Here is a 13,028-nt window from a genome sequence, read left to right as displayed (position 1 = left end):
AGCCAACACACATAACACCCATTTCCTCCATCTGCTGTGACTCAAGAAGCAGCAATCTGTAGCCATGCTGTCAGCCACTATGCAATGTTCTCTATGGTAGCCTGGTGTGCCCACCTGGCATTATCAATCTTTGCTTCCACCTGTGACTGGGTGTATGCATTGGTAAAAGTATTGTGTGGCAAAGTAATATGCAAATAAATGTGAAACTTCCTGGCAGATAAAAACTGTGTGCTGGACCGAGACACGAACTCGGGACCTTTGCCTTTTGCAAGCAAGTGCTCTACTGGTGGAATTAAAGCTGTGAGGACGGGGCATGAGTTGTGCTTGGGTAGCTCAGTTGGTAGAGCACTTGCCTGCGAAAGGAAAAGGTCCCGAGTTCGAGTCTCGGTCCGGCACACATTTTTAATCTGTCAGGAAGTTTCATATCAGCGCACACTCAGCTGTAGAGTGAAAATTTAATTCTACAAATAAATGTGTGTTGTGGCTGTCTTGTTCCATGTAAATGTCCTACAATTTTTATTAATTTAATTTAAATTTTTAGTTTTTTCGACTGCAAATATCACATTTTGTACTTTTCTCATCACTTACACAAAAAATAAACAGTCATCTAATTCATTATGTTATGCTAGCCATTTGTTCTTCAACTGTTATTTGTATTTTACATGTTGATGGAATGATATTTACTCTTCAGCTGTAAATATTTTTGATTTTTGCATTTGTGCCTCTCAATGTGGCAACATAGAGTAAAAACCTCCTGTGCTTTATTCTTTTCTTGTTTCTTCTAGTGACATAATCAGATTAAATTAATTTTTCATACGAGTATTGATAATTCCTTGATTACAGTGTGTTAAACAGGTTCTTTTTTGTTTTTGAAACCTGTGCACATAACTTCTCTAGATTTTACAAAGAGGCATTAATGCCAGTGTGATTAGAATGTGCTGTATGCTGTAAGAGCATTACAACATTTTTACTGCTATTTAATTTCTATGTGTGTTCATTGCCTGCTTATCAGATATATAAGCAAAAAAGTAAAAATTGTAATTGTCAGTGTAGGGACAAGAAAATTTGAAGTGTCAAAATGTATCACTATTACACTTCTTTCTAATTACTGGCGCCTGGAACTTTGGAGCTAAGCACGCCTTTTATCTGTGAAAGTATTGTGTTGCCTAAATGAGACTGGCTGGAAGTAAGCACCGTTAGGTATGTGTGCTATGTGCATAAGAAGCAGTACATGCAAGCAATTTGACTAGTGCTGTTATTATTTCAAAGTGACATTTTTATTCTTTAATCAAATAATTTGAATATTTGCAAGAAATAAGAGACATACTTGTTTTAGGCACATGGTCAGGTTTGTTTCACAACAATGTGCAATGTCTGTGTAAAGCTCCCATATTGGAGTCTGATACTCCAATAGCCACAAATGTAAACTAAAAAAAATTACTGAAGGGAGTGAAGCTGTTTACAAATAATTGTAACATAGTTGGCTAGATTGATTTTATGATATTATATATGTATCATCACTAAGCTATATTTATCACATTAATGATTATGTAGGTGACTGTAACGAATTTTTTATTAATACCGTAGGAATCCGATGATGAAGCCATCAAAACTTTGAAATCTATCATAATAAATGAACACCATCAAATACAGCAGTTTAGATTTGATTTCAAGACAAAGAGAATAAGTATTTATTAGTCAATAATAGTAAATCAGCCGATGAACGCATCTCTTCAACAAAATGGAAGATGAAAAATTACAAATAGCCTTCATTCTATGGGATGATAGTTCCTGTCTACATTGTTCAGTGTTCTGGAAACATAGCCCATGGACAGATATTTATTTAACTCTCCTTTAACTTTTTTTGTCTTCTTAGCAAATGTCAGTTGGACTGAAACTGAAGTATAATGCAAAAGGACTTCATTGACATGGAAGGCATAACTAGCCAGGCTGGAAAATTCCAGGAACTGAAGACATTTTGCTCAGCGGACATTCATGTGCTATTCTGCCAGTAAGGGGTGCCACTGGTATATCTGCTGGGCATTGTTGTACTCAGTGCACTGATTGTATTACTTTAGCAGTCAAGTTGCTGCACTTACAATTCAGTGTGTCTTTAAAATATTTATAATTTGTATTTCCTATTGGCTTTCATATTTGGAAAAGATGACAATAACTGTTCTCTACCTGTTTTTTGTCATTTAGACCCATTGAAATAAGTTCTACTTCTTAGGTACAGCCATAAAGTGTAAAGGGTAGAAGCATGCACAATTATTGTGAAGTAATGGGGCGTAATGTATTTCAAATTTTGTTTTATGGTTATCACTGGTATAATAATGGATGATCACTGACATGTTTACAAATTTTTGTAACAATAATTTTTTGTTGTTATGCTGCAGTATTACAGCCAATTTCATGTTTTCTGAAGTAGAAAGCCAGTCCTGGCACGTAGCCGTCTCTCAGAGGAGTACCAAGGGCTCCTACTGAGCTTAACATCCCCTGACACACAGATCATCTTTTTTTCACAGCAGACTTGGTCCAGAGCAGACTGTGGGTGAAGGCCTGTGAGCAGTGAGTACTGTAGCCCCATTATCTTCAGAGGGAATGGAGTGAGGAGACGTGTGGAAACTTGTGTAAAAGAGAAAGTGAGTCTCAAGAGAAAATGCTTGGAGAAATCTAGACTGATTTTATATTCCCAGTTGTACTGCAGATCAATTACTTCAAGCCACAGATCAGCATGGATTTGGTTCTATAAGCTATTTCATTTTCCCATTCACTTGTTCTATGGATCCTGATATTTATCCCAACATTACTGGCACTTTGTCTGTAGACACACAAACTGATAAATTCCACGAGAAACTCAAATTTTCTACATTTTCTTCAGTGCTGCTAAGAATTTCACCTCACTATTTTTATAGAGTGCTAAAGAATATGCAATAAACTCCTTACGAAGATTTTGAAACTGTTCTAGCACAAGTGGATGTGAATGTTCAGCTTCAACCACCAAATGTTTGGTATTAAATCACCATCCATGAAAGGCTGTAAGACTTTGCTAGAGTAATGAAGTTCTGTAGCTCATCTGAGCAGCACAGTCAGTGATTTTTCTTCTTTTCTACTTTCTTCTCGTAAGAGGACATCCTTTAAGTTTTAAAACCTCTTGCGTGGCCTCAGGTCCTTACATTTTCCATCTCCATATTCTTTGATGTGGCAAGATATGTACTGAATGTGTAAATTACACTTAATGAAAGTATTCAGTGTCTTACGATACACTAACATTCTGTGAACCCATCTTTTTGTGTAAATTGGTTAGATTCCTCAGACTACGGATTGAAGTATGAAGTCATCGGTGTTATAGAATCCCACTTGCCATTGCTGCTGTTAGATGCCAGAAATGGCAAAACTGACCCTCTCGTGTTACACAACTGGAACTCCTCCTGTGTTGTCGCAACCTCATGATGCACACACATTTCCTAACTCCACACCGTGCCGCAACTGCTGTGCTTGGTCATTATATATATATATATATATATATATATATATATATATATATATATATATATATATATAAACAGAAAGAAACTTCCACATGGGAAAAATATATTAAAAACAAAGATTCCAAGACTTACCAAGCGGGAAAGCGCCGGCAGACAGGCACATGAACAAAACACACAAACACACACACAGAATTACGAGCTTTCGCAACTGGCAGTTGCTTCGTCAGGAAAGAGGGAAGGAGAGGGAAAAATGAAAGGATGTGGGTTTTAAGGGAGAGGGTAAGGAGTCATTCCAATCCCGGGAGCGGAAAGACTTCCCTTAGGGGAAAAAAAGGACAGGTGTACACTCGCGCGCACACACACACACATATCCATCCGCACATACACAGACACAAGCAGACATATTTAAAGGCAAAGAGTTAAGGGCAGAGATGTCAGTCGAGGCGGAAGTACAGAGGCAAAGAAGTTGTTGAAAGACAGGTGAGGTATGAGCGGCGGCAACTTGAAATTAGCGGAGGTTGAGGCCTGGCGGATATCGAGAAGAGAGGATATACTGAAGGGCGAGTTCCCATCTCCGGAGTTCGGATAGGTTGGTGTTGGTGGGAAGTATCCAGATAACTCGGACGGTGTAACACTGTGCCAAGATGTGCTGGCCGTGCATCAAGGCATGTTTAGCCACAGGGTGATCCTCATTACCAACAAACACTGTCTGCCTGTGTCCATTCATGCGAATGGACAGTTTGTTGCTGGTCATTCCCACATAGAAAGCATCACAGTGCAGGCAGGTCAGTTGGTAAATCACGTGGGTGCTTTCACATGTGGCTCTCCCTTTGATCGTGTACACCTTCCGGGTTACAGGACTGGAGTAGGTGGTGGTGGGAGGGTGCATAGGACAGGTTTTACACCGGGGGCGGTTGCAAGGGTAGGAGCCAGAGGGTAGGGGAGGTGGTTTGGGGATTTCATAGGGATGAACCAAGAGGTTACGAAGGTTAGGTGGACGGCGGAAAGACACTCTTGGTGGAGTGGGGAGGATTTCATGAAGGATGGATCTCATTTCGGGGCAGGATTTTAGGAAGTCGTATCCCTGCTGGAGAGCCACATTCAAGGTCTGATCCAGTCCCGGGAAGTATTCTGTTACAAGTGGGGCACTTTTGGGGTTCTTCTGTGAGAGGTTCTGGGTTTGAGGGGATGAGGAAGTGGCTCTGGTTATCTGCTTCTGTACCAGGTTGGGAGGGTAGTTGCGGGATGCGAAAGCTGTTTTCAGGTTGTTGGTGTAATGGTCGAGGGATTCAGGACTGGAGCAGATTCGTTTGCCACGAAGGCCTAGGCTGTAGGGAAGGGACCGTTTGATATGGAATGGGTGGCAGCTGTCATAATGGAGGTACTGTTGCTTGTTGGTGGGTTTGATGTGGACGGATGTGTGCAGCTGGCCATTGGACAGATGGAGGTCAACATCTAGGAAAGTGGCATGGGATTTGGAGTAGGACCAGGTGAATCTGATGGAACCAAAGGAGTTGAGGTTGGAGAGGAAATTCTGGAGTTGTTCTTCACTGTGAGTCCAGATCATGAAGATGTCATCAATAAATCTGTACCAAACTTTGGGTTGGCAGGCTTGGGTAACCAAGAAGGCTTCCTCTAAGCGACCCATAAATAGGTTGGCATACGAGGGGGCCATCCTGGTACCCATGGCTGTTCCCTATAATTGTTGGTATGTATGGCCTTCAAAAGTGAAGAAGTTGTGGGTCAGGATGAAGCTGGCTAAGGTGACGAGGAAAGAGGTTTTAGGTAGGGTGGCAGGTGATTGGCGTGAAAGGAAGTGCTCCATTGCAGCGAGGCCCTGGACGTGCGGGATATTTGTGTATAGGGAAGTGGCATCAATGGTTACCAGGATGGTTTCTGGGGGTAACAGACTGGGTACGGATTCCAGGTGTTCGAGAAAGTGGTTGGTGTCTTTGATGAAGGATGGGAGACTGCATGTAATGGGTTGAAGGTGTTGATCTACGTAGGCAGAGATACGTTCTGTGGGGGCTTGGTAACCAGCTACAATGGGGCGGCCAGGATGTTTGGGTTTGTGAATTTTAGGAAGTAGGTAGAAGGTAGGAGTGCGAGGTGACGGTGGGGTGAGGAGTTTGATGGAGTCAGGTGAAAGGTTTTGTAGGGGGCCTAAGGTTCTGAGGATTCCTTGAAGCTCCGCCTGGACATCAGGAATGGGATTACTTCGGCAAACTTTGTATGTAGAGTTGTCTGAAAGCTGACGCAGTCCCTCAGCCACATACTCCCGACGATCAAGTACCACAGTCGTGGAACCCTTGTCAGCCGGAAGAATGATGATGGATCGGTCAGCTTTCAGATCACGGATAGCCTGGGATTCGGCTGTGGTGATGTTGGGAGTAGGATTAAGGTTTTTCAAGAAAGATTGAGAGGCAAGGCTGGAAGTGAGAAATTCCTGGAAGGTTTGGAGAGGGTGATTTTGAGGAAGAGGAGGTGGGTCCCGCTGTGATGGAGGACGGAACTGTTGCAGGCAGGGTTCAATTTGGATAGTGTCTTGGGGAGTTGGATCATTAGGAGTGGGATCAGGATTGTTTTTCTTCGTGGCAAAGTGATATTTCCAGCAGAGACTACGAGTGTAGGACAGTAAATCCTTGACAAGGGCAGTTTGGTTGAACCTGGGAGTGGGGCTGAAGGTGAGGCCTTTGGATAGGACAGAGGTTTCGGATTGGGAGAGGGGTTTGGAGGAAAGGTTAACTACTGAATTGGGGTGTTGTGGTTCCAGATTGTGTTGACTAGAATTTTGAGGTGTTGGGGGAAGTGGAGCTGGAAGTGGGAGATTGAGTAGATGGGAGAGACTGGGTCTGTGTGCAATGAGAGGAGGTTGAGGTTTGTTGGAAAGGTTGTGGAGGGTGAGTGAGTTGCCTTTCCGGAGGTGGGAAACCAGGAGATTGGATAGTTTTTTGAGGTGGAGGGTGGCATGTTGTTCTAATTTGCGGTTGGCCTGTAGGAGGATGCTATGTACAGCCGGTGTGGATGTGGGAGAGGAAAGATTGAGGACTTTGATTTGGGATAGGAGTTGACGGGTGTGTTCATTGGCCGAGTCGATGTATAGGTGAAGGATTAGGCGGGTGAGGGCTATGGATTGTGCTGTTTGGAACTGGTATAAGGACTGATGGAAAGAAGGATTGCAGCCAGAGATGGGAACTTTAAGTGTGAGGCCTTTGGGAGTAATGCCAAATGTCAGACAAGCCTGAGTAAATAAAATATGGGAGCGTAATCTGGCTAGGGTGAAGGCATGTTTGCGGAGAGAATGTAAATAAAATTTAATGGGGTCGTTGTAGGGATGTTGTGAGGTTGACATGGTATTGGTAGGTGGAAAGGGTATATGAGGTTAAAGTGAAAGTAAAGAGAGATTTATATAGGGAGAGATAAAGGTGTGAAAAAATGTTGTACCACGACTGTGGTACTTGATCGTCGGGAGTATGTGGCTGAGGGACTGCGTCAGCTTTCAGACAACTCTACATACAAAGTTTGCCGAAGTAATCCCATTCCTGATGTCCAGGTGGAGCTTCAAGGAATCCTCAGAACCTTAGGCCCCCTACAAAACCTTTCACCTGACTCCATCAAACTCCTCACCCCACCGTCACCTCGCACTCCTACCTTCTACCTACTTCCTAAAATTCACAAACCCAAACATCCTGGCCGCCCCATTGTAGCTGGTTACCAAGCCCCCACAGAACGTATCTCTGCCTACGTAGATCAACACCTTCAACCCATTACATGCAGTCTCCCATCCTTCATCAAAGACACCAACCACTTTCTCGAACACCTGGAATCCGTACCCAGTCTGTTACCCCCAGAAACCATCCTGGTAACCATTGATGCCACTTCCCTATACACAAATATCCCGCACGTCCAGGGCCTCGCTGCAATGGAGCACTTCCTTTCACGCCAATCACCTGCCACCCTACCTAAAACCTCTTTCCTCGTCACCTTAGCCAGCTTCATCCTGACCCACAACTTCTTCACTTTTGAAGGCCATACATACCAACAATTATAGGGAACAGCCATGGGTACCAGGATGGCCCCCTCGTATGCCAACCTATTTATGGGTCGCTTAGAGGAAGCCTTCTTGGTTACCCAAGCCTGCCAACCCAAAGTTTGGTACAGATTTATTGATGACATCTTCATGATCTGGACTCACAGTGAAGAACAACTCCAGAATTTCCTCTCCAACCTCAACTCCTTTGGTTCCATCAGATTCACCTGGTCCTACTCCAAATCCCATGCCACTTTCCTAGATGTTGACCTCCATCTGTCCAATGGCCAGCTGCACACATCCGTCCACATCAAACCCACCAACAAGCAACAGTACCTCCATTATGACAGCTGCCACCCATTCCATATCAAACGGTCCCTTCCCTACAGCCTAGGCCTTCGTGGCAAACGAATCTGCTCCAGTCCTGAATCCCTCGACCATTACACCAACAACCTGAAAACAGCTTTCGCATCCCGCAACTACCCTCCCAACCTGGTACAGAAGCAGATAACCAGAGCCACTTCCTCATCCCCTCAAACCCAGAACCTCTCACAGAAGAACCCCAAAAGTGCCCCACTTGTAACAGAATACTTCCCGGGACTGGATCAGACCTTGAATGTGGCTCTCCAGCAGGGATACGACTTCCTAAAATCCTGCCCCGAAATGAGATCCATCCTTCATGAAATCCTCCCCACTCCACCAAGAGTGTCTTTCCGCCGTCCACCTAACCTTTGTAACCTCTTGGTTCATCCCTATGAAATCCCCAAACCACCTCCCCTACCCTCTGGCTCCTACCCTTGCAACCGCCCCCGGTGTAAAACCTGTCCTATGCACCCTCCCACCACTACCTACTCCAGTCCTGTAACCCGGAAGGTGTACACGATCAAAGGGAGAGCCACATGTGAAAGCACCCACGTCATTTACCAACTGACCTGCCTGCACTGTGATGCTTTCTATGTGGGAATGACCAGCAACAAACTGTCCATTCGCATGAATGGACACAGGCAGACAGTGTTTGTTGGTAATGAGGATCACCCTGTGGCTAAACATGCCTTGATGCACGGCCAGCACATCTTGGCACAGTGTTACACCGTCCGGGTTATCTGGATACTTCCCACCAACACCAACCTATCCGAACTCTGGAGATGGGAACTCGCCCTTCAGTATATCCTCTTTTCTCGATATCCGCCAGGCCTCAACCTCCGCTAATTTCAAGTTGCCGCCGCTCATACCTCACCTGTCTATCAACAACTTCTTTGCCTCTGTACTTCCGCCTCGACTGACATCTCTGCCCGAACTCTTTGCCTTTACAAATGTCTGCTTGTGTGAGTGTGTGTGTGTGTGTGTGTGTGTGTGTGTGAGAGAGAGAGAGAGAGAGAGAGAGAGAGAGAGAGAGAGAGAGAGAGAGAGAGAGAATGTTAGCTATTGATAATTTTGGTGTCTGTTATTTCAGACGGAGTCAAGCCATCTGAAATTTCTGCAGCAACCTCCAGGTGGAAGAACGTTTTCAGAGATAGTCGAGAGATTTAATGCAAACATTCCTTACAGTGGTCTCATGCACTCTGTTACACAAGACGTGAGTATTTCAATGATCGCATTGCATTTTGATATCATTTTGAACTATTCTACTAGCTGACAGCCAGAACTTTAAGTACTAAGTTTGGACTGCTACCTGTATAGTTTTTCATGATCATTTGCTTTTGGAACAAATGATGTCTGTACTCAGCTAGTAATGCTATTGAGTTCAGAAGACTTTGATTACAAATGCACATGATTTTTTTGTAAGGTATAAATTTTATTACTGAACTATATTATAAAACACCTGTGACAAGTGTAATTATATAGGATACGGTTTTACACTATGTGATCATGTGTATCTGTTCACCTGGCTGAAAGTGACTTAAAAGTTCGTGGCACCCTCCATCAGTAATGCTGAAATTCAATATGGTGTTGGCTAACCCTTAGCATTGATGACAGCAGGGATACATTCAATCAGGTGCTGGAAGGTTTCTTGGGGAATGGCAGCCCATTCTTCATAGAGTACTGCACTGAGGCAGGGTATCGACGTCGGTCGGTGAGGCCTGGCATGAAGTCGGCATTCCAAAACATCCCAAAGGTGTGCTGTAGGATTCAGGTCAGGACTCTGTGCAGGCCAGTCCATTACTGGGATGTTATTGTGGTGTAACCACTCCTCCACAGGCCGTGCATTATGAACAGGTGCTCAGTCATGTTGAAAGATGCAATTGTCATCCTCAAATTGCTCTTCAACAGTGGGAAGCAAGAAGGTGCTTAAAATATCAATGTAGGCCTGAGCTGTGATAGTGCCATGCCAAAAAAAAAAAAAAAAAAAGAGAGAGAGAGAGAGAGAGAGAGAGAGAGAGAGAGAGAGAGAGAGAGAGAGAGAGAGAGAGAGAGAGAGGTGCAAGCCCCCCTCCATGAAAAACATGACCACACTGTAACACCACCGCCTCCGAATTTTACTGATGGCACTACACACACTTGCAGATAACATTCACCTGGCATTCTCCATACCCACACCCTGCCATCGGATTGCCACATTGTGTATGATGATTCATCACCCCACACAATGTTTTTCCACTGCCCTGTCGTCCAAAGTTTACGCTCCTTGTAGCAAGCGAGGCGTCGTTTGGCATTTGCGAGCGTAAAGTGTGACTTTGAGCAGCCGCTCGACTGTGAAATCCAATTTTTCTCACCTCCCGCCTAACTGTCATAGTACTTGCAGTGGATTCTAATGCAGTTTGGAATTCCTGTGTGATTGTCTGGATAGATGTTTGCCTATTATACATTATGACCCTCTTCAACTGTCGGTGATCTCTGTCAGTCAACAGACAAGGTCAGCCTGTACGCTTTTGTGCTGTACATGTCCCTTCACGTTTCCACTTCACTATCACATTGGAAACTGTGGATCAAGGGATGTTGAGGTGTGTGATAATCTCGCTTACAGACATGTGACATAAGTGACACCCCAATCGCCTGACCACGTTCGAAGTCCATGAGTTCCGTGGAGCATCCCATTCTGCTCTCTCACGATGTCTAATGACTACTGAGGTCACTGATGTGGGGTACCTGGCAGTAGATGACAGCATAATGCACATGATATGAAAAACATACATTTTTGGGGGTGTCCAGATACTTTTGATCACGTAGTGTCCTTTTATATGAAAAGCAGTTTTACCCAGACATTGTGGAATGTCTTTGTCATCCTTAGTGGCCTTAAATTTCATGCAATTTAAGATTATGAAGTGTTTCATGTGTTCATTGTTGTTAAAGATTATTGTGGTTAGTAAACATGTACATTATATTTCTGATCGTTGTATATCAGTTTTCCTTTGATATTATTGTCATGTAGCAGCTCAGTACAAAAAAATTATAAAATGGTCAACAAACAGGCAAAGAGATGTAATTAGAAAAGTGAAGACTGCAGCATGAAATGAAATAGACAAAAAACTAGACACAGAAGAGTGACAAGAAAATTGTAGAGTATCTAAGCCCAGAATGAGGCAACTGTAGTAACAAACACACAAATAAGTACACACAGAATAACCAATCACTTTAAAGAGAACACCTATCCTAAGTTCCATACATAGTCCATGTACGTAGATAGGCTTAGTCCAAACAAGTAAAACATGCTCCAAGAATGGAGTCAAGTGAGCACATGAATGAACTTTTCCAGAATGAGAGCAAGAGCCTTTAATTCTGGGATTTAATAAGTAGGTTGCTAGTCAGATTTGCAAGAGGGCGCTGTCTGTGGGCTGTGTGCACTGGCCTCACTGTGATACTGCCATCACTGTTTGACTGTACTGCCAGGTGCCAAAGTGGGCGAAGTGAATCCTAAGAAGACAAGCTGGCACCCAGAGTGGTGCAAGTGTGGTAACAGTGTTACCACAGCCATCTCCCATTGGTAGGTTGACAGAGACAGTGCGTCTCTGGTGTCCTCCATCCCTCACAGTACGGGATGGCACGCGGCACTCGGAAAAGCGATGTCCATGTCTTCTGGGCACAATCAATGGGCGACTGTGGACAAGCAAAAAGTCCCACAGTGCCTAGCACTGGAGAGAGAAGCCAGAAGTGACCCTTGCACTGATGGCTCCATTGCAGGGGGATGACTGAAGGTGAGACACCAGCTGCAGGAGGTGCGGATACTGGAGTGGGAACGATGATAGTGGTGTCCAGGGCCTCAGGCTGTGGGAAGGAGTTGGCTGGACCATCAGTTGCCACCAGTTCCTGCTGAAGGTTGTCCACATGTAGCCACTGACCCTTGCTTATAGGGCAGAAAAGAAATTGGAGGAGGGTGAAGTAGATTGCACTCAGTAGGAGGTAGAAGCAAAAACATAGAGGACTTCAAGAATGCCAGAGAATGAAAGGATCTGGACACCAGGAGGGAAAGGTTTCTGCGAATTGCGGAGGCTGGTCCCCTACCCATGGGCAGAGTTGTTTGTGATGGCAGACCACCAGCCTGTCCTGTGTCTGCTGCCTGGACACTCTCCAACCCTGCTTACCAAGGATGATTACTGGGCTTCAGCACTCTTGGGGACTAGAAGTGCGAGTGCACACAGGGTTCCGAGTGTGTAACATGGCAATGGAGGCACCTGAGGATGGTGTGAGGCGGGCAGCAGGAGATTGAGAACTCAACTGACTCCCACGCAGCAGTAGAGTCGGGCACTTGTCACCCAACAACGTGGACTTATAAGAAATGAGAAAATGGATGAGTGCATCTTCAGCCAAGGCATCCCCTATGTACTTCATCTGCATCCTGAAAGACAGGATGAGACATTCTGGCTCCCTGTTCGATTGTGGGTGGAACTGGTTCGACCTGGCATGTTGGGTATCATGTTGCATACAAAATTCTCAAAAAGTCTGAGAGATAAACTTCGGGCAGTTGTCCGTCACTCAGCCATCTGTTCTGCCGTTGTTGAGCAGCAGTTTATGATGTACAGAAATAAAATAGAGTGTAGTCATCTATGACCACAAACTAGTAAAAATCCAGAAAGGGTCCCGCAAAATAGTGGTGGTGAATGAAACAAGAAGTTACTGTTACCAATCACTTTTTATTTATATACACAATATGATTTGGAGGTTCAAACACCCATCAGTTGGATTTACATTTTTTAGTATGACATGTGTTTTGTGTTATAATTTTGGTAACTTGTGGCACTGTCTCCAGTGGTCACAGGCTCCTTTCTCTATTGTAACACATCACATGCAAACTTTAATATTGTTTACAAAATATGACAGTTTACATTGATATGTTATGATACAGAAAGGAGCCTGTGTCCACAGGAGAAAGTACTAAAAGTTACTCAAAATCATAACACAGCACACATGCCATACTAACAATTGTAAATCCAACTGGTGGTGGATGTTTAAACCTTCAAAACACATTGTGGGTGTAAATAAAAAGCGACTGGGCACAGTAAACTTGTTGTTGATTCGAGATCAATAACAGTTGCAGTAAAACCTAACCTAAAATGTTTGCATTTAAATCA

At 44.1% G+C, this 13,028-nt stretch overlaps 1 protein-coding gene across 1 annotated transcript in view; it reads left to right on the top strand.

Annotated features, from left to right (window-relative positions):
• The window catches only part of LOC126273173 (dnaJ homolog subfamily C member 13), a 337,754-nt gene that overhangs the window by 65,648 nt on the left and 259,078 nt on the right, over nt 1-13,028 (top strand). Inside the window, exon 7 of the mRNA XM_049976652.1 lies at nt 8,975-9,097. Within this exon, the coding sequence (XP_049832609.1) occupies nt 8,975-9,097 (123 nt within the window). The remainder of the gene's footprint in view (nt 1-8,974; nt 9,098-13,028) is intronic.

The sequence above is a fragment of the Schistocerca gregaria genome, chromosome 5 (genome assembly GCF_023897955.1).
Source record: "Schistocerca gregaria isolate iqSchGreg1 chromosome 5, iqSchGreg1.2, whole genome shotgun sequence".
Classification (NCBI taxonomy): Eukaryota; Metazoa; Arthropoda; class Insecta; order Orthoptera; family Acrididae; genus Schistocerca; species Schistocerca gregaria.
This window is presented reverse-complemented; position numbering and strand designations above follow the sequence as displayed.